Raw genomic sequence first — 22,535 nt, forward strand, 5'->3', positions numbered from 1 at the left:
ATCTGCAGTTTAAAGTCTTCCATTCTTCTTCATGCATTTAACTGCAGTTGTCTTTGTCAATTAATTTTCCGAAAATATAATTTTTTCTACACCTTATGAGTCTAGAAAAGAATTGTGTACAAGACTGTGTCTCTGCCATAAGAATTAAAATGTAGATTTATGTAAATTATATTATTTTTATGACGCAACGATTGGTTAGTCGCCTCGCTTGTTTGTGTCTGATTGGCTGAGAGAAATGAAACGTCTGATTGGCTGAAAGAGAGCTCTCAGCTGACTTTTAGGCAACAAACTTTCAGCTGTTGCTTCACTGTGACTTTCCCCAAAAGTTCTCAGCGCGTGCACACAGCTGTATCACGGAAAGCACATGGATACACGTTAACCAGGAACACCTATCGATCAGCTGAACCGGAATGGCCGCCTTAAGCAGTATGAATCTGAAGACTTTGGAGGATTTGACGTTGGATTCTGGATACGGTGCGGGAGACTCATATCACTCCCTCAGCCTCTCATCCTGCAAGTCCAATTCTCAGCTTACCTCCGCGGTTTACCGGGCAAACCGGTGCCGCCGCTCAGCCTCCACTAACAGCCGTAACGATAGCTGGGACTCCGTGAACACAGTACCGGAAGACCCGGAGGACATCTTCTCCAGATGCCCGCGTTTGACAGACCTTGAAGAATTTCCCTGGACAGATGACGAGGTGGATTCCGTGCTGCGTAAAGTTTCCGGAGAACGCAAGCCCTCGCCTTTTACGCTCGACATCGTGCGCGCTGTGTCCAAGCTGCTGCGCCGTGCCTTGTTGCGTGTGGCGCGCGAGGCGCAGAGGCTGAGTGTTCTGCGCTGCAGGTGTACGCGCTACGAGGTGCAGAGCGCCGCACGTATCGTGCTCAGCTGGCCGCTCGCCGACGCGTGCATCTCATCCGCAGCGCGCGCCATGTCCCTATACAGTATGAGTACAGGAGAATTGCTGCGCAGGAGCAAGTCATCGCGGTGCGGTCTCATCCTGTCCGTGGGTCGCTTCTTTCGCTGGATGGTGGACACTCGGGTGTCGGTGCGCGTCCACGAGCACGCAGCCATTTGCCTGGCCTCGTGCATGGAGACTCTCACGGAGGAGATCGGTGCCAGGGTGCTGACATTGTGTGACGCGGGTTGTTTCGGGTGTCCAGTGCCTGCAGACGCTCTGGAAGCAGCAGTGAACGGCGACCCTGAGCTCTATGGGCTCTTGCAGACCTATGAACATCTGATCTGCGGGAAAAACGCCAATGGTGAGGCGAAAAATAGCGCAATAAATAGCTCATTGCAATGTTTCACCTATCGTGGTTTATTTGCATTGAGTGTGAAAATCGTTGTTACTTTAGACATGATATTCATGTTGTTCTTCTTTTTTCTTTTTTTATCAAGAACGTTTAATGTTAAAGCTTAATGTTAAAGTTCTTCATACGAAACAAGTGAAGATTAAATGACATTATATTCTTTATGCACGGAACAGTTTATAGATATTTCATCAGTTATTCCATCCATGTTATTATGAGTGTATGATGAGTTTCTAACCATTGACTGTTGACTATAAATATACTTAGTTGATGGATAGCTTGGACAGTTTGATGAATTTAACACACAATACCATGACCAGTAGCCACTGTCATTGTCATCAATGTCAGTGATTATGATCTGAGCATGAACAATATCCTATAATTGGCAACCCTATGATGTGTTGTAGAGATGACTGAAATGCTGAGTTTAGTAAAAGATGAGCTTCACTCAGTAATGTTATATCTTACATTTATACATTCACTGAACCAGGCACAAGGAAACAAAAGCCCATTGTTCAGTCCTGTGATTTCTGTGCCAAGCTGTACATGGATGGCAAAGTAAGCAATGAGTGAAAGAGGCCAGAGTACAAGGGAATGAAAAGCCATCACAATTTTCTCTCTCTACTCTGGGTTGTAGCAGCATTTGAACTGGGTTTGTAACAGACCGGCTGTGCAGAATTGCTCTGCATCTCAGTGATTAACAAGAAAACATGATGCAATACAGCTCAGGTGAGGGGAATTGGGGAGATATGCATGTGGACGTGTTGCTGTTAAACATTGCACCTGTAACAGAGAATATTGCTTTGAAACTGTGAAATATTAATGAGCACTCTCGAGGTCTGGGGGAATTGAATGTAGTTTCGATGACCCTCCAAGGAGAATTTTTTGCCTAATCGAATTACTTACACTTGCTCTCAGTGTGATCGAATATGACAGGTCGGTTGGGCAAAATTTTTTCCTGACATTTACTTCCTCATTCATTTATTCCAGAGGTAAAGCTAAATATCATATCTGTTCAAAAGCAAAAAATCATGTGGGCACTTGATATTTTGATTGGTTTAGAATCCATTAAAAAAAAACAACAACGAATCTGTATATTATGGTGCACTTCACACCTGAATCCTCACACCTCAAATGTGTTTGACTTTCACACATTGAATTTTTTTGCTATGCATACTGTATGGACAAACATATCAATTCCTGGCATCTGTTTGTGGGTGATTAGTGACTAGGGGAGTGGAGCTACCACTGCTTATGGAGAACAGATTGAGACATGCATGCTCACGATTGGCACACTCACTTCCATACACAAGCAGATCTCTCATACACTGAACAGACCCACATCTGGAAGTCTTTAAGACTAAGTGACCTCCTCGACTCCTGTAACAGAATGGCCCCATTTTCTATTGTGTGAGATATTCTACAGTCTTTTTCATTCATTTATTTTCAGCAGTCAATATCCATTTGGATTTTTTAGCAACTCGTTAATTCTATTATTCGAGCAATAATGTCCACATTAACAGAAGGAAGGTCAGAGAGATTGTCTGCTTGTTATAGCTTGTAAAGTTTGTTATAGACTTCTTTTCCATTCTGTGTCCTTCTATTACTGACTTCCACAATTACTAAACCTTGATCAGTAAACCTAGAGCTAATCCTGGCCAGTTTATGTGCTTTTTCAGCAGTTCTGGATTGGTGGCTTTGTGCTTTGAGTTTTTAAACTAGAAGTGCTTAGATCTTTTCACTGCAACAGCATAGATTTACGGTATATGGTTATATTGGGTAAGTCTTTGAAATTCTGATAGGTCTCAGCTGAAACTATATTAAACCCACCAAAAACTGGAAGCATGTCAAATATGAATATAAAAACAAGGATTTCCCTCAAAATCGAAGGATCGACTAAGGGTGAGGCTTCATAAAGATATTTCATAAAACCACTGGAAGGCTAGAGCCTTCTGTTTATCTCATTAGTCAAGTTTAATTCCTTTCAACTGCGTACCATTCTAGATGTAAATCAGTTGCTTCTGTTTGCTACAAAGTGATGACTGGAAAGTAATTGCAGAGTAAAATGGACAAAACCAGCGTCTCCATGTCTAATTGTCGGAAAAGTTCATTAACAATCATAACCGTGACAAGACCACACCAGAACCTCAAAAGTGCAGATGATATCAGCAATGTTGAGTGGAAACCCCAGAGTGAATAAGCATGCCCTGCGGCTGATATCTAGCTGTTTTTGTCTGGACTAAGGGAAGTTGTGATCCTCGTAAGTAAACAGTGAGGCTCTGTGAGCTTGACAGTGATTGGTGACCGGATATTTGCAATAGAGTAGGGAAAATTTGGGGTTGCAGGTGAGGTGGGCTTGTTGGTCTAACTGGCTTTATGGTGGGAACCAGAGTTATAGTAGTATGAAACAGAGATTTGTCCGAGTGTTCATCCTTCCAGTCATCCCTGTTTAATTACCTTCATAAAGACAGACCAGTTTATTTGAATTTGTAGCATTTCCAAAGCCTGGGCAGTTTAGATGCCTAAATGTATGCATTTAATATGTTTTTTTTTTGTTGTTTTTTTTTTTTTTGAAGACCATTTTAATATGTAAGCTGCAGTTATTAGGATTGGATTAGTGAGTATTAGCAGCTACAGATTCTTGAACATTGTTTTTCTGAAATAAGCTATTACTGGTATCATTGTGCTCAGAATGTTTTCTAAAGCCACTGTGCAAGGCTTTATACAAGGCTTTGTTTGTACCCGGTACCAGCTGACCTAAGCAAATGTTGCAGACTGAGCAGGGTGAGGAAGAGGCAGTTTGCAGTGACAGCTGGTCTTCCTGCCACTGACCTTCCTCACCTCTCTACATACAGGCCTGGAAACAAATGCCACCTGGTTCAGAGAGGTGTGATCAAGCCTAAATATAGGCTTTGAGTTTATAGATGTGGCACGTCTTTATGTTTATGTATCCACTACCCAGGAATCTGTCACACTTTTATTCTAAGGTGTACATCTACACATTTATATGCTAACTCAGCTGTTACATGGATATTTTGAAGTGTCACGTTTGGCATTTGTCCTTAGTGACACTTACCCCAAGGAGCTTTCTAGCTTTCAAGGGTTCTCAAAGTTTCTGCAGCCTTGGATCCTTGCCAAAAAGTGTATAAATTATGTAGATAGCACAGATCTATTTCTTAAAAATATGTAATTATTGAATTATCAAATATATTATATTAGCAAATATACTGTACTATGTAGCTATTAGAGTGTTATTTCCTTCCCAAGAACACCAAACTGTGTCAGAAATGTACATAAAAACAAATTCCTTTCACCATAGTTTCTAGTTTTATTAAAAGTTGTGGTTTAAGCCACTTGGCCAGCCATTTATACGGATAAGCCGTAGAAGATGGATGGATGAATGGATGAATGGCTATTATAACTAAGATTAAGTATTGTTATTGCATTATAGCATCTTTAATAATAGTTAAAAGTTCCAACACTGTAACATAAGTACACCAAAAAATGTAATTAAATCACAGAAGACACTTTTATTACATGGCTCTAGTGCACGGGTGATAGACTGTAGGCTCGAGATGTACTGCTCTGCACAATTGTAGTTGTTCTCTACTCTGGAGACCTTGAGCCACATTATTCATCATGATGAGTTGTAGTGTCTATTGGAACAGCAAAAAAGCCTTCCCCTAAGTGTTACTAACTTTGTGTCAAAAGACTCAGATTCAAGGTTCTACAACCAGCTCATTAATAATGAAACAGCATATTAACAGCTCATTAATTCCATTCCTGATCTCCCAAAAATAATACCATACTTTGTGGCCTTTGGATTTTATACCTCATTACTCATGAGTGCTAAGACCAAACCACAGGTACGTCATAAACACTGAAAGCCACCAACACCTTTAAACATTTCATACAAGCAGTGAGTCACACACACAACTCTCTCTGAGCACTCATGTGGGAATAACACTTAAGTGGCTTCCTCTAGGCCTAATAAACAACTAATAAAAGTTAAACATGGTGTTAATCAGTCATTGATGGGGAAACAGTACCACCCAGATGTTTGCTGAAATGTAGCCAGCCTTTTTTATTTTTTTTTGTTAAATCTCTGCCCCACACTTGACAATTAATCATATAGCAAATGAAATCAGTTAGATGACAGCGGGTGGTCAGAGACCTATGATTAGTCGCTGCTTTGTGAACAGTGTTCAGGTTAGAACTTTGCCTCAAACGGTGTGAGTAACAACAGGTGTGTCAGCAGGACTGGTCCCTGAACAAAATTGAATTAAATGCAAATCACACACCTCTGGAAATTTTGTTTTTTCCCCCCTCTTAACCTGAATATCAGAATTTATCTATATTTATTAGAATATAAAATAGTCTTTAATCTGGGACATGTATCATAATCAATACTTGTCATATTATTTATTTTGTAATATTCATTTACGCTGCCTCTGAGGTTCCTCTGGAGAACTAATGGCCAGATGTCATCTCTCTTTAACACTGTGCTTAGCAAGTGGCCGAGCTTTGATTAATATTTCAAACTGACACACTTAATTAAGTTTAACCATCTCTCAGTGACTGCACTGTTAGCTGGTCAAAGTATGATGGATGGTGTCTGAGAAATTATATTATCATTAGGGAACGAGTCTGCTTTCTGCTTATCCAGGAAATCCAATTTTCAGATAGCTCAGATATTAAACTACAGTACCTACCTGTCATTATGTGGTGTGTCTGCCATACAAGTCCCTATGAATTATTTTATTCAGTTTGTAGATAAAGCATATTTATGTAAAGGTTTTGTTTGTATTACACCATCGTCAGAGATGCTGTTATTTTAAAAGAAATCAAAACCTTTAACCAACCAGGTTTAAGAATTGACAGCAGTGTGGTAAAGTAAATTAGAGCAGCATTAAAAAAGAAAGAAAATCAGCTGAAGTTCATAAAGATTATATTTCAGAGGTGAATATATGGATACTGCATGTACATGGTTTATTAAGCAAATATGATAAGGCAGCTGATTCTTTCATGTTTAAAGCAGAAGAGGAATTTGAATGAATTCTATCAATTTACAACAATAATGAATTCCCCTTATGTTGTAGCGACTGTTCCAGCAGTTCAAATGTAAGCTTTTATTCCATGTTTTGGTGTGTATGTAGAGTCTTGTGGAGTCTTTATACATCTTGGTTGAATTTGTAAAGCTTTTCCACTGTTTAAGAAAATCCATTAAACTCAGTCATTTGGTTGATTCTTAAGAGAGGTGCAAGCTTGCGTGCATACATAGTCATACAAACCCATCCAAGCTTCATTTCTTTCCCCTTGGTGTTTCAGAGTAAGCAAGCCAGCCTACATGTACATATTCCCAGAACGGTTTAAAAACATCAGTATGCAACACAAGGGCTGATTGAGCCTACCTGTGTAGCACACTCGCACCATTGTGCCTTGCTCAGAATGCACAGTTGTACCACGGTGCTAGTCTCTGACTGGTTTACTGTTTTCACACCATGCTGCTTAAGAGAGGGAAATAGGTTAATCACTCAAATTTAGGCAAATGAGGGTGGCTGCGTTTTGGGCTTTGACTGAAGTTTCTTTCAGACATTGGTCAGTAAATAGTAAGCTCTTTTACAAGACCTGAAATTCAAATTAAACCCTGCGTGCAGGCATGCGCTCTTATTGAAAATGGGTCAAAATGATTCTTTGAATCTTATTACAGCTGTGTAAGTGAACAGAGTTAGAACCTTGTGTGGAGCTCCAGCCTGAAGTGGGTTCAACCAGTAATGTAAGAAAGCATAAGCATTTAGACTAGGTTTTATCCCAAGGTTTAATAGATATAGATAGTCTTGGAAAATGTAAAAAGAGTTTAATTTCCCCTAACAGTAGTTTTGAAAGAACTTGATTGTTTTACATATTTAAGTATGAATGCATGGTAAAGGTTATTAATGAAATAAGAGAAATGTCACATTTATGTTACATTGTAAATTATAGCTCAATTTTCCTTAAAGTGTATCTGATGGTCAACTGTCACAAGATGGAGACCGAGACGCAGATGAAGGTAGAGATGTTTTCTAAAAAAACGGTAAGCAAACAATTGAATGTTCAGTTAAACTCAGAATCTTCAGGACAGGATCAGGTCAGGCATTCAGCAAACATGACAAACTCGGTGAGGCAGTAACACAAGAACTGTATTACTGCCTCACCTATTTTAAAATAACAGGGAAATCTTAGTTGAGCAACACCTATACAAAGGCTCGGTGAGCAGTGTGTATCTGTGTGTGTGTGTGTGTGTGTGTGTGTGTGTCTGTATCTGTGTGTGTGGGTGTGTGTCTGTGTCTGTGTGTGTGTCTGTGTGTGTGTGTGTCTGTGTGTGTGTGTATCTGTGTGTGTCTGTGTATATCTGTGTGTGTGAATAGTGAATAGTGAAATGACATACAGCTAAGTACGGTGACCCATACTGAGAATTCGTTCTCTGCATTTAACCCATCCAAAGTGCACACACACAGCAGTGAACACACACACCGTGAACACACACCCGGAGCAGTGACCATTTATACTGCGGCGCCCGGGGAGCAGTTGGGGCGGATTTGGTGCCTTGTGGTGCGGTGTGCGGTGTGTGTGTGTGTGTGTGTGTGTGTGTGTGTGTGTGTGTGTGTGTGTGTGTGTGTGTGTGTGTGTGTGTGTGTGTGTGTGTGTGTGTGTGTGTGTGTGTGTGTGTGTGTGATCAAACATCCGGTGACTATGGATGTGAGACTCCTGTGTGGCCTTGTTTGTACACTGCAATGCATGTTGGCAATTGATTCGAAAGTCTCAGTAGACCTGACAGTATTAGAAACACTTTAATAATTTAGAAAGACTTTAATAATTAAATAATGATATGCAACTTTCAGGCTGTGATTTTGGCCAAGCTGCTTTTTGTCTTTTGCTGGTGCTGTAGAATATATGTGCGGTAAAGGGGATATGTGTGCTCTGATTGACATTAATCAACAGTTTGTCACAATAATGGCTCTGGCTAGTTTGCACATCATGGTTTGAGAACTTAAATAAGGACTAAAACATGATTGGGCATGTGGTTATAGGAACATAATCCATTACAGGGTGGTGTCATGAGGCCTGATGTGACATTGCCAAAGGTTTTTAACCCTTTCGAGTTGTGGTTTGTACATGAGCTGAGTAATTTCCTGTTATCATGTAAGTTATAACAGCTATAAAAAAAAAGCCTCATTTTCTCTTCTTTTCTGTCCTTTCTGTGGTGGGAAAACCAGCTAGACTTTCAATAACAAAATAACTGTATGCAACCTAATAGACAGTATGACATATCAGTGTGGTTTTGTATTCTAATGTACCACCAGTGAAAAGAATGAATCAGAGTACAGTGATTTCTCATAAAGAAGAAAACAGAAGCTAGCTGAATTATTTAGCCAAAACAACTTTCTAATCCTTGCTTCCATAATTGAATATGTACTGTATTACACGGTTTTGCGGTACTACGGTTTTAATACCTGTCCTTGTCTGGGCTTAGTAGTACTAGCCTTGATTTGACCCACTGCACTAATACAGATTTCCCAGCCTCCCATAAGTGGTCAGTGTGATTTGTAGTTCTAAGTGTAACAGCTTGCCAAGTTCAACCTCAGTCCTCCTTATCCCTTCTCACAGTGGCAGAGCACATGCATTTCCCGTTCCCTCAATCCACTATGACGAAACCAGACATGCGTGCATGTGTCTCTGTGTGCGTTTGGGTGTGTGTGTGTGGCTGTTTATGACGCACATGTTAGCCTCAGGGCTGCCAGTGCAGGGATGGCTGGTCATGGGAAAGCCACTGGGTTGGATGTGCAAGTGAAGGATGGGTGTGGATTGAGGGGTTCGAGTCGACGGGTTTACCACGTGCCCAGCTGTACAACACACCCTGTGGCTCACAAAAACCCATCTGACCTTTGCATGTGTATAGACTAGGCTATATGATGCATTTATACTATATATTTAAAAGTTGGGCTGTGAGCTAATGGTCATGATATGAAGCACATGTGAAGTGAAGGCACTCTGAAGCACGTTGCGGTCTCAGAATTAAAGTCAGCTTTGGCTTTCATTCTTAAATGTATCCTAATGTTTAAAGCGAGCCAGGCAGATTTTATAGATTGTATTATATTTCAGGGGGACTTTTTCTCCCTGTTTTTGTTCTTCTGCTCTTCCTGTATTTCTGACTGTACATTTATCATCAGACTGAGTTTAATACAGGTCATATTTTTAGCATCTGAGTCTGCCTTATCGTACTGATTCGTCAGTCACCACATGCTGAAATAAGCATTTTCTGCTCACACTACACAGTCCTGCATAAATTTTCCACACGGTTTATTTTGTGTTTCTCACTTCCTCCTAAGGAAATATTTTCAACTGGACTGCATTCATAATAGTGACCAAAATATATCAAATGCCCAGCATCTGGATAAAAGTGCTCTCACCATACCTAGCATGTGAACGAATACTTGAATGTACAGTATGAGTGCACATGCTTGGGAGGATGGTCAATCGTTTACTTTAATTTAAAAATAAATCCATTCCTTTATCCCAGTTTGATCCTTTTTTAATACCTACTGAACGAGAGTTCCCAGGAAAAAGGGATGGATTTCGAATCATGTGGAAAAGAAGAATCCCCAAAGCCTTCTATCTTACTTAGAGCTAAACATCATTTATAAATCGGAGACAAGCTTGAGCTCTTCTTATTGTTTTGTTCAAACTATGCTTTATATCCCCTGCAGCTTGTAAGAAAGTAGAGGTAGACATGGATGTTATTCTAGATGCAATCATCTGCCATTCAGTTCAGCCTCGCATTCATGATTTTATTAGCGCTCGAGTGAGAATCAGGAGAACTGCAGAGTTCCTAAGAGGAGTAGCTGGTCTCCATCATGGGAAAGGATAAAAACAGGATGTTTTTTAATTAAATCTGTTTTAATACTTTACTGTAGTCAGTTAAATGTTGAGATCAGTTTTTTTTCTAAAGCCTTTAGCAGGTTTCATTAAAGTCAAACCGTTCCAGCTAAACCAGTTGTGTGCGGTTTATTCAGCGGTTTAGTCTATAATCATCATCTGCACAAAAGCCATAATAACTGAATATTTGCAGTTCATTAATTGATCAATTAGATTAATTACTGTTCATTATTTATTATTTTTTTGTAAATGTAGCTGGAGCCTATTTAAGGTAAATACCATTGACCATTTAAGACATTTGCACAGAAAACTGAGACAACCAATGAACACAACAAACAGATAACACATCATGTTTATTAAACACATTTATTTTTCTGAAGATTCTTTTCAAAGGTTATAGTTTGAAGAACTCTAGCAGCGTTTTAAATGATTATCTTACAGCCTTAATCTATTGCATGAGATTGCATGAATCTATTGCCTGTATAACTAATAACTTTAATGAGAAGAAGAAGGGATGATGTGGGAGTAGACTGCGCACTGTGTTCACAATCCCTGAGGGAATCTTGTAAAGAAAATTGCAGCTAGAATTCAAAGTTCTTCCTCTCCTTATCTCTAATAGAGTGTAAGTCAACATGAAGTTGTGACTTCTTACTCTAATGGCACACTGGCTCGCTTCGTTAACCGGTAATAACTTCATACCTAAAAACTAGTGCTATCGGCTTTGCACCATCATGGAACCGATGATAAGGTTTTAGGGCATTGTATTTATAAATGCATGGTATCTGATTCAGCGCCATCTTGGGCTGTGCCTTTTATGCCATTCCTATCTTGCTTGCTTGAATGAGAAATAATTAGACCTTAAGTACGGGTGTTCCTCTTCACCAGCAGTTTTATTTCCATAGTGTTTTTCTCATATCTGATTGTGGTTTCTATGTGTAGGTGAACTCTCCTTGCCAGCCCACTTCAGCCCATATGCAGAGGGTCACGCTCCAGGCTCGGAGGGCAGACAGGGAACGTGTGTTCAGATGGAGGTCCGGACGCTGGAGCAGGCTTTGCTGGCCACATGTGTGGGAAGCATCTCAGAGCTCAGTGAGTACGACTTCCCTAACCTACAAGAAGACAAGAATACAATACATAAATCCTCAAAAAATTCCTACGCAAGATCCACATATGAAGTTCTGGTGTTATTGTGGATTCATATTTTGTTCATCAGTAGCTATGTTAAAGGAATCTTACCCAAGCATGACGTAGAAATCCATCCATGTTTCTTTTTAGATTCTTTAACATGGTAAACTATTATAATTGATCCTATAAAATACTTTCCAAAATGTTTAAAAATGATTGCTTTTCATTAAAATGAATCAGTGTAGGTTGTGTATAAGGTCCATTTTAAGCCAACCCAGACTTTCAAAACCTCTTTATTATAGTCCTAGGTATTTTAAATAGTTTTTAATTGTTGTATAATGTAATGTCTATTTATTCCCTCATACTGTATGTTTGTGAGATTTCCTGCTTTGCTGCTATAACAGTCTCTACTCATCTAGGAAGGTTTTGTACTAGATTTTGGATCATGGCTGATGATTTGAGAGTGTAAGAGTTAGGGCACTGATGTGAAAAAAGAAGTCCTGGTGCACAGCTGTCATTTCAGTTCATCTCAAAGATGTTCAATGTAGTTCATGTCAGGGTTCTGTGCTCTTAGCCTTTGTCAGGCTGGAATTGGTTTGGACTAACTCCAGAAGAAAGAAACACTTAATGCTATATAGACAGTTGTGTGCTACAAACAAGACCCACATATACTGTAGATGTAATAATTTTGAGTCCACATACTTTTGGTCATACAATGTATAAAGATATGTTTAACGTTTATTTTATGCATTAAAATCTTTATGTTCAAGGTGCCAACAATTCTTCAATTAAATGCATTTTAGATGAACTAATCTCTAAAATAAGGCATAAAGTCAACTATCAAATATCTGCTATAAAGCTCTGATCAGTGCACATTTCTAATTAGGGAACGCTTTTTTAAGTGAAACATATGAGTTGAAGCTAACTGAGAGATTTTCTTATCAAATGAAAAAACACAAATATGCAGTTCGCACATCATTTTCATTTAGTGAAGAATGATGCAGTTTTAAAGGAGAAATATGAGTTGACTAAATGAAACAATCAGTTTTTCCATTTTCTGATCATTTCTGAAAGGAGAGCATCAAGCAATGAAGAATAAAGAAATATATTTAGTCTTGTTTTATTTACGATCATCATGTGCTGTTTATTAGCACGTTAACAGCTATTTTTCTGAATGGTCTTTTTAAAAAGCTTCTTTGTGTCATTAGTATTGTTTCTCATGCTTGACTTGTTCTACTCTAAAACATGTGGCTGAGCTGATGTTGGCTGGGTGTTTATTTACCAGCCCACCGCTCAGGGTCAGGGCAGCGTGTGCTCCTGGTTGCTGCTCGGTCCAGCCCTCAGGCAGCTGAAACACTCCATCAGTTGTGCTCCTGCTACAAGAGCATCTTCTGTTTGGTCCCGAGGAAGGAAAAGTGCCTCCTTTGTGCCTTGTGTTTGTGACAAACTTGCAAAATTAACACCACACCCAATGCCCATGAGGGCTGAAAAGCAGGTCTTTGTGGTAGATCTATCAGAGATCATTCATCCGTGTTCGTTTTGATATGGTAATTAAGGAGTAAGTGCAGAGAGGCACAACCTCAAGGCAGATGGGTTTCCAGTTATAGAGCACCACTTTTATTTGAAGCCTGGCCAAAGTTTGGCCTCCTTAAAACACCACGAAATCCTGGAACTCAATCTCTATAAAGACAATATCAGTCCCTGTTTATTAGATCAGTGTCATGCTGCTGTGGCTTGCTTCCTCTGTTCGGTGTGATGTTTTCTCCATGTGGTAACTGCTTTTTCTTCTGGCTTCTGATTTTTTAATGCTGAACCCAGATGATAAGGAGAGGATATCTGGCTTCCTCTGTTTATCTTCTGCTCATCCTTTTTATGGGAATAAAACAAGCATGGATTTCTACACAAACATAGCTGGCAGTATTGATTTAGGATTCCGTAGCGTTATATATTTGGTCACATTCCCACCTGTACCATGAGTCAATGATAACCACTGTAATGGATACGCATTTGTAATACTTTTTTAGATTGCGAAGGTTTGCTGATGTTACCTGATGAAATAAATGAGCTGCTTTGGCATTATATTAGAAGAACAGGTTTAACAACATGTTACACTTACAGTACTGTATATTTACAGCATGCTTACACTTACAGTATATGCACAAACTATATAGATTCTGTATAGAGAGCTTTGTTTCACTGAGATTTGATAGATGGTTTGAAATTTGTGTTTGAGGATTAGAGTGAGGACTAACTTCACTTCTGTGTCAGTATTGGCAAGGTTTCAGAATTAACCTGTTTTTCCAAGAGCCATCGTTTTCAACAACAATTAAAAAATACACCCAATGACTATTTGCTTGTTCTATTAGACTATGTGGAGTTTCTTTTAACTCTGAGAAAAATGTTTCTCAAATATTCTTGATTAGTGCTTCTAGATTTATAAAAGGACCTTTTTTTTAATGGAAACTCCTGGAGCTCATCCTTGAGAGACAAGCCAAAAAGAGTGTAGGTGGAGAAAATGGACTCATTCAGAAGCACATTTTTTATCCGTCTCTGAAAGATTATAGAGCCTTTTAAATGCCTGTTTTCCAAATCATTTGTGGGAACATTTAGTACATAGCAATGTTAACATTTAGGGTTGTTTTTTCACCCATAACAAGGGACTTATTATTATTTTAGGGTCAGGACACAGTTTACTCACAAGCACACATTTGGTAACCAACCTTCTGTTTTGATGTTTTTAGGTGACCTGGTATCCCGTGCCATGCGGCACATGCAGCGTCTGCTCTCAGGGGGATGTGTCCTCAGTCCTGGGCGTCCCAGCCACAAGCAGCAACTCTCCTGGTCTCCTGATGCCCTGCACACACTTTACTATTTCCTGCGCAGTCCACAGATGGAGTCAATGGAGAACCCGAACTTGGAGCCACCCAGGATGGCCCTGAGCAAAGAGAGGTGTGTTACAGTACAGCAAGTAACCTGAAGAGCAGAAAAACACTTCTGCTTATGAATGAATGAATGAATGAATGAGTGAATGAATGGATGAGTGAATGAATGGATGAATTGATGAAATAAATAATGAGCTACTTGTACATTTTTTCCAGTTGATTTCTTTATGGAATTAGATCTGCCAATAAAACTTTTTTGTTTTTAACCTTTTCCGATCACGTTTTTTTAAGTATACTGCTTTCTGTTTTTATAGAAATTCCATTCCTGTGAGAATATTGTAATGGCATCTTTTTGTGTCACAGAATGAGCATGTGGAAACGTCTGTGTTTATTCTTGCTGGTGAAAGCCAATGACTTTAGCAGGTGCAATCTATCAGACTGAATTTCAGTACACCATGGTAGCTGCTTTGCTGGCTGGCTTTAGGAAGAAAAAGAAACCATAGATCTTTGATGAAATGCAAAATCAACACGGCGATTCACATTTTTCTGACAATCATGTCATTTTGGCTTAGTTACATAGCAGCAGTTACTTGGTGAGCACCAAAATAAGAAGAGCACTGTAAGATATTTATGGTTGAATGAGCAGACCAAGGTTACTCTATAAGAAATACGGAGAGCTAAATAAATAGAAGAATGTGTTCTTCATATAGGCCGTTCCCTTTACTGCCCCCTCTGATGGAGTGGATGCGTGTTGCGATGGTCCACGCAGAGCATCGGCGGAGTTTATTAGTGGACAGCGATGATGTGCGACAGACAGCCAGGCTGCTGCTGCCTGGACTGGACTGTGAACCCAGACAGCTTAAGTATGAAATATTCGTCACCTGTAAATGTTTTTTTCCCCACAATATTTAAATATTCACACTTCATTTGATTTGTTTAACTTTTTTAGGCCAGAGTGCTGTTTCAGCTCCTTTAAGCGTTTGGACTCAAAGTCTGCATTAGACAAGTTTAACCTGGACCTGGGTTTCCGTATGCTCAACTGCGGACGCACAGATCTGATTGGTCATGCCATCCAGCTGCTTGGTCCTGATGGAGTAGATACCATGGATGATCAGGTTGGAACTAACTATGTAAAGAACAAACTTTACAATCCTCTCACAAACAGCTTTTTTAACTTCCCAATCTGCAGCCTTAATGAAACTATTAGGGTTAGTTTCCTAAAATATAGGGAAAGTAAAATAATTCAAAGTTTAATAACAAAAACAAAACTTATATTAATTATTATATGAAATTATATAAATTATTTCAACTGGTCTATTGTATTAAGAGAAACTCAACAATATCAAAAAAGTAAAAAAATAAAACTACAATTCAGCAATGTTTACCTTTAAGAGATGATTGTAAGTAAAGCCTTTTTTTTTAGAAAGCTAGAAATTCTAAACTATTAATGAACTCTATTGAGTGGGATTTTTAAAAAAGGCTATTGATTTTAGAATACATGAATACATTTGACTAACCCTGTGTGTGTGTGTGTGTGTGTGTGTGTGTGTGTGTGTGTGTGTGTGTGTGTGTGTGTGTGTGTGTGTGTGTGTGTGTGTGTGTGTGTGTGTGTGTGTTTAGGGCATGACTCCTCTGATGTATGCCTGCTCAGCGGGAGATGAAGCTCTGGTCCACATGCTCATTCATGCCGGCGCTAATATGGATATAGGGGTAAAGAATGATTCTTACTGTAGAGAGTACTTACTGTATTGACATCACATGGTTACTCATAAGAACAGAACATTGTATACATTACTTTATTTAAAAAGTCTTTCTTCTTGCCCTTCACTGCAGGTTCCTAGCTGCTCGCCTAAACACCCATCTGTTCACCCTGACAGTCGCCACTGGGTGGCACTAACCTTTGCCGTGCTGTACGGACATTTATCAGTGGTACAGGTGAGCTGTAGATCCTCATGTGTTCAAAATATACTCTTTATACGTTCATTTTTAGTGAAAGAAAAGTTGATCATGTTCATTATGAATTTCAGCTCCTGTTGGATATGGGGGCAGACGTGGAGGGCCATGCTCACAAGAGCGGGCACCAGGGCTCAGCTGAGACACCACTCCAACTGGCATCAGCTGCAGGTGTGAAACGCCTCACTTAGAGCATTCATATTTGGCTAAAAATGTCTCATTGCTTTTCAGTGCAATTTATTTCTTCTGCATATGTTTAGGGAACTATGAGATGGTCAGCCTGCTCTTGTCCCGTGGTGCTGACCCCATGTTCCGTGTGCACAGCGGGAGTTCGCTCACATCACTGTATGAGGATATGAACTGCTTCAGTCAAGCTGCAGCACATGGCCACAGGTAGTATTTGGAATTCATAGTATTTTGAGTCTAAGCTTACCCTGCATTCACCCATACACACTAGCAACAGGCTTGGTATATAAAGCTCTGCTGTTTCTCATGCTATTCTCTGCTATAGGAACGTGCTGAGGAAGTTACTGAGCCAGCCCCAGCGGCTGCAGGAGGATGTGCTTTCTCTGGAGGAGATTCTGGCTGAAGGTGTGGAAGAGGTCCAGAGGCCAGAGCATCACTCTGTATCCACTCCTGGTGCCGGGGTAGTCCTGCCCCTCACCAAGGCTCGAATCCGAGCTCTGCAGGAGGCCAGCCTTCACAGCGCAGAGCACGGTTACCTGGATGTCACCATGGAGCTCAGAGCACTCGGTATGTTGAGGAAACTGTCTACATACAGACAGGCAGAGGGGGGAAAGGCATTAAGAATGTTGGATAGAGAAGTAGACACAGACAAATAGATATTAGGCAGGAAGACTGGTAGTGAGACTGGTGGACATAAAGGCAAATAGGTAGAAATGTAGACAGACTGGTAGATATATAGACAAATGGGTAGACAGGTCTACAAGATAGACTGATTTTTAGTCAGGCAGACAGACAATAATTAGGCATGCAGGGAATAAATATGGATAGAGACAAACATACATAAATGTAAACAGACAAGTGATAAATGGATAGATTAGACAGGAAAAAGGATAGCCCACTATGATAAGCAGCTAGACAGACAAAAAACACACAGATGGACATACTGTAAAGATAAACAGAAATACAAACAGACAGTGTTAGAGTAAAGAGGTTAACTATACCAGACTACTTCATACATAACACGTGTATGGTATTTAAAATTATTTTTATCTGCTTTTCGACTTTTTTATTCTGTAGTTTTGACATCTGTGTGTGTGTGTGTGTGTGTGTGTGTTTGTGTGTGTGTGTCTGTTGCAGGTGTGCCATGGAGGCTACACATGTGGCTGGAGTCTCTGCACACTGCACAGCTTCAGTCCAGAACGGAGTTAACTCTCTCCCTCATGAACGACTTCAGCTCTCTGTGGGAGGAGAAACACTGTGAGGAGCTGATCTCTGATGGCCTTCCACTGCTCTTCTCCATCATCACAACCACCAAGGTATACAAATCCAACAAACAAACAACCCTTAAGTCTTTAACCCTAAGTCTGTTTATGACCTAAATCACACTTCTGGTAGAAAGGGTTTACAGATAATCTGGTAAACACAATCCTAGGCTTCACAGGAACAATAGCTCTTTTTTCCTCTTCAATCAAACACTGTTTAGAATAATGAACTTTGCCAGCCTTAAGTTTCCAAATATTTGTTTTCCCTCCAGAATAAGGAGATCCGTGAGAAGCTGGGTTGTGTGTTCAGCCACTGCTTCGGTTCTGCTCCTCTGCCTCCTATTCCTGAACTGAGGAATACATCAGCAGCTCAGCTGGGTAAGACACTACACCTCACCCTCACAGTTTTAGTCTTCCTGCATGTGATCCAACATCATTCAATGACGTTGCCTTTAAAATATTACACAGAGGATTAAACACCTGTAAACAACATGACACGCAAAAGAGCTGTTACAGAAAAACAGTCAATGACTGGGTGACATGATGCGCCCCATTTTCTTTTTCTTTTTTATTTCTCAATTTGTCACTGAATACATTTTTATAGTAAGTAAGAAATGCATCGTTAAAGATTTTATCAGTTTCTAGTTATGGTTTTTGATGTGTAACTTCCATGAAACATAGTAGTTCCTATTATCACTTGTGTTATAGCAGCTATAAACAGTCATTCTCTTTACATGTTGAAATCCTCCGACTGGTACAAAGTTCTCACATTGAAAACAATCTCTTCTCATAGAAACCTCACAAGAAAGGAACAATTACACAGCATTTTTTTAAATCAGTTTTATGTTGGAGCATCTGGCATACATGTCCCTGTGTCAGCCGACTATAGAAATAATAGCATAGAACGAGCACAATAATACAGTATGCATATTTATGGCAAATGCCCTTAAATGCCCAGAGCCACTTACATTTATCTCATTTACACAGTTGAGAAACTGAAGGTTAAGGGCCTTGTTTAGGGTTCCAGGAGTGGCAGCTTGGTGGCCTGGGATTTGAACTAAAAACCTTCCAAGCAGTAGTCCACCACCTTAAACACTGAGCTACCACTTAATAGTTACAGCTGCTCTCATAGAACATTAGTCAGCACTTTCTGACCATAGGTTTTTCCCAATAATGCAGCTCCCTTTAATGATGTTAACTCGAATTTTTTGTTCTCCGCAGAAGTATAAAATATGAAGCATTAGGATAGCTTATAGCTCCTGAGGAATACTGCATCAAGGCTTCTGAGAGAAAAGACTTAGGAGAAAATTTATTTCGATTCCAATTTATTTGTATAGCGCGTTTCACAATTCACATTGTCTCAAATAGCTTTACTTAAGTATTGGCACATCATAAAAATGTAAATTTTAAAATTTAAAATTGTTGTTGTTTATCTAGTACTATAAATGATCTTTGTTATCATCGCTCTGCTGTTGCTTCAGTTCAGGACTGACTTTAAGATGTTATTATTAGTTCTGAAGGCGCTATATAACCAGACTCCACATTATATTCTACATGTCTTAAGCAGTTATACTTCGTTTAGTCCTCTGAGGTCAAAAAAATCAAATGTTATTGGCTGACCTTTCTGTCTGTGCGAAAGTCTCTGGCATTCTCTGCATTTGCTCTTAAATTATGGTATAGTTTGGGAACTGAATTAAAGGGAACATTTAGTACGGGAGATATTTGTTCTGCTAATGATTGCATTTGTTCTGATTTTTCAGGGTTTTGTGGATCACTTTGTTTTTAAATGTGCTACATAAATAAAATTTAGTTTAGGCTTGAATCATTTCCATTATTTGCCACTGAAGTTTGTAAATATCACAAATCTCAAGCTACATGTCTCCCTGTCTAACAGATATCCATTTCTTGAATAACTCTGAGATGTCAGACGTGACGTTCCTGGTGGAAGGCAGGCTGTTCTATGCGCACCGAGTGCTCCTCATGTCTGCATCACAGAGGTAGGACTAAAACACAGACGAAAACAATCTCAGCTTTACACCAATACCTGCTAGCAATAATGATATTATTTACTCAAAATCTGCTCATTTCCCAACTAAGGTTCAAAGATTTGCTCAGCATTAAGGAATCAAATGGCACAGATCATATCATCGAGATCACAGACATCAAACACAGCACTTTTCAGGTGACACAACAAGCAAAATGCAGCCCGGACAATAAACAAAACAGCGTTACTGTAAATACAGAATTCCGTGTTTACTAAAGACTGAAATTTGGTATTTCAGATGCTGATGTCTCACCTGTATGGTGGAGGAGCAGAGAACTCAGATGCAGCCATCTCTGATATGTTAGAGGTGAGAGAACATTCGGCATACAAAATCGATCGAAGCTACATGTGGAGAACCGGAGATTCACATGAATCGCTGAAAGTGTAAAATTATTGTATACCACAATGTTGTTAAACTGGGCAGATGGTGCTGATCATTTTTCTTAATGGTATATAATGGAATATGTATGAAAATAATTATATACCTCAGCACTGTATTCTTGATTCTGATTGGTCAGATGCAAGGTTTATATTAAAGCATTCATTCTTGCAATTGTTTTTATATTAACAGCTCATTCACAAGGAACTGTATGGCAGATACTCTACATGAACAGGCTTAAAAACAATTGTTGATGGTGCAATTTATTTCATATTTTTCAGAAGAACAGTCAAAGTTAAAGTAAAGCTACTGTATGATGTTTCTGAGACAGGGACGTTTTCAGGATAGATGGCTTCAAACTTTGCAATTTCTCAGCATTATAATTTTGCTGATGAAGCTGATGAGGGAACAAGTGTTTATATCAGTACAAGTGATATCAGGACCTTGTTTTGTGGATGTTCCTCAATATTAAACTGGGGAACGTAAAAAGGTCATCAATCAGATTCCGCAATATTGAGAGTGTTTCTGTTCTTCAATCTAAGAAAAAAAATTGTAGAAACAGATTTTTTTTTGTTAATAACATTATAACTGAACAGGACTTTAGTGTACCATGCAGAATAAACCAAAATTAGTGTACAGCATGTAATGTAGCACTTCCATAAGTAGCTGCCAAATTTTATTGCTTCTGATTAGCAGAAGGTTAAATTAAAGCTTGTGTTACAACTACATCTCATTTAATTTTCATTACTCAGCATTATTACTACTCAGAATTTTAAAGACACATAAAAAAGATGAAGTAGTGATTGCATCTGTTTCATTCCCAGCTCCTGCCAGTGGCTGACTCCTTCCAGCTCGGTGCTCTGAAAAGGGTGTGTGAGCTCCACTGTGCTGAGCACATGACCATCCAAAATGCTGTTTCCATCTACCATGCAGCTGTGGTGAGAAAACTTACCTCAAACCATGAACTGCTAGTTAAACCTCGCTGACTCAACATTAATGACATTTTTGCTTGGCATTTATTGTTTCTCTGTACCAGGCGAGTGATGCGGTGGAGCTGGCTGCCTTCTGCCAAAACTTCTTCCTGCAGAACATGTTCTTCATGCTGCAGATACAAGATTTTGAAGAACTGCTGCTGGGCCCCAAGTGCAGCAATGTTCTGAAAGACCTGCAAGATGTGCTTATCTCCAGGCTTCGCTCCCTCAGTAGCTCAGGGTGAAAGGAATGGGATAATATGACACATGGACAGTCAGGCCGTCTCTTACCTAACATTACATAATAGAGCTGAATCGATCAACTTACTAGAATTGCATTTTGGGCATTAGAGCTCAAATATACAAGGGTTTGTGGACATTTAACATTTAGCTATGATGTTGAAGCACTGCAGGACAGAGTGCTAAAAGTCATTATAGTAAATTCCTACAGAAGTAAGCGTTAACGTATGCGATTGAACACAAACAAGAAGAAAACTGATTCTCCATACAGCAGCGCCCTCTAGTGGACAAAATGTGAATTACATACTTTGTGATTAAAATACAGGACGTCTGAATAGTCAGAAAGCAGTTAGAGTAAAATGACATATATTAAATTTTGTATTTATTATTAACAACATATATTCTCAATATTTCCTATTGGGCCCTGACTTTCACACCCCTGTATTATAACCTGTACATTTTTTGTAGCATTCTATAATGTAAATATCTTGTTTTTATTAAATTACACAATTGTTACGCTGGTAAATTTTGACCATTTGTAAAGACTAATTTATTGGCTATTATTATTATTATTATTATTATTATTGTTGTTGTTGTTGTTGTTGTTGTTGTTATTATTATTATTATTATTGTTATTATTATTATTATTATTATTATTATTATTATTATTATGCTTTTTCTTTCTTTCTTTAGTTATTAACATGTTATAACTACACACAATGTAGTTGTACATACAATGTTATACATAGGCAGTGGAAGGCATGGGAACTGACAAAAGTCTTAGAAAAAAGTTCTAGCATTTTCTTTGGTTTGTCTCTGTGGGAGTTTTATGTAGAAGAGGCTTTGTCTTTCAGAAGCTAGAACTGTTTAGCATCCTATAAACTCGTGAGAAATCCTTTTTTTTGGGGGGGGTGTTAGTCTTAATTTAAGCTCTTTATTTTTCATTTTGTTATTAATATATTCTTCTTGAATCATATTAAGCTGTAACAACAGTGACACTATTAGGAACTATTGCAGCAGTAGAGAATGTAAATCTGGACTGAACAAGAAGTTCTGTGTGTTTAATGAAGTCTTTGACTGGACGAGTGACAGTTTCAGTCCCAGGACTGCGATTGTTTAGCTCAGCTCCATGTTTGGACACTATCCTGCCTCACCTTAATCACGTTGACCGCATAAAAGCATCTGCCGAATATCATTTAAAAGCTTCAAGCAATAAACAAGATTTCACATCCAAGCTGATCTGTAGATTCATGACTGATGCACAAA

General features: G+C 39.1%; 1 protein-coding gene across 1 annotated transcript; it reads left to right on the top strand.

Annotated features, from left to right (window-relative positions):
- The first annotated feature begins 191 nt into the window (after positions 1-191).
- Positions 192-21,801, top strand: abtb2a (ankyrin repeat and BTB (POZ) domain containing 2a). Its single transcript, XM_027136883.2, has 17 exons — positions 192-1,263; positions 11,167-11,316; positions 14,094-14,301; positions 14,945-15,097; positions 15,184-15,349; positions 15,855-15,944; positions 16,068-16,169; positions 16,262-16,358; positions 16,448-16,580; positions 16,699-16,940; positions 17,511-17,689; positions 17,908-18,013; positions 19,530-19,632; positions 19,733-19,817; positions 19,918-19,986; positions 20,883-20,996; positions 21,095-21,801. The coding sequence occupies exons 1-17, from the start codon at positions 411-413 to the stop codon at positions 21,272-21,274; spliced, it is 3,030 nt and encodes a 1,009-aa protein (XP_026992684.2). The 5' UTR covers positions 192-410; the 3' UTR covers positions 21,275-21,801.
- Positions 21,802-22,535: the final 734 nt, after the last annotated feature.

Source organism: Tachysurus fulvidraco, chromosome 1, assembly GCF_022655615.1.
Source record: "Tachysurus fulvidraco isolate hzauxx_2018 chromosome 1, HZAU_PFXX_2.0, whole genome shotgun sequence".
Classification (NCBI taxonomy): domain Eukaryota; kingdom Metazoa; phylum Chordata; class Actinopteri; order Siluriformes; family Bagridae; genus Tachysurus; species Tachysurus fulvidraco.

Coding starts and splice junctions, on each gene's coding strand:
- abtb2a (XM_027136883.2), top strand. CDS start 411: ATGGCCGCCTTAAGCAGTATGAATCTGAAGACTTTGGAGGATTTGACG. Junction 16,359..16,447: donor CCAACTGGCATCAGCTGCAG/GTGTGAAACGCC, acceptor GCATATGTTTAG/GGAACTATGAGATGGTCAGC. Junction 17,690..17,907: donor CCATCATCACAACCACCAAG/GTATACAAATCC, acceptor TTTTCCCTCCAG/AATAAGGAGATCCGTGAGAA.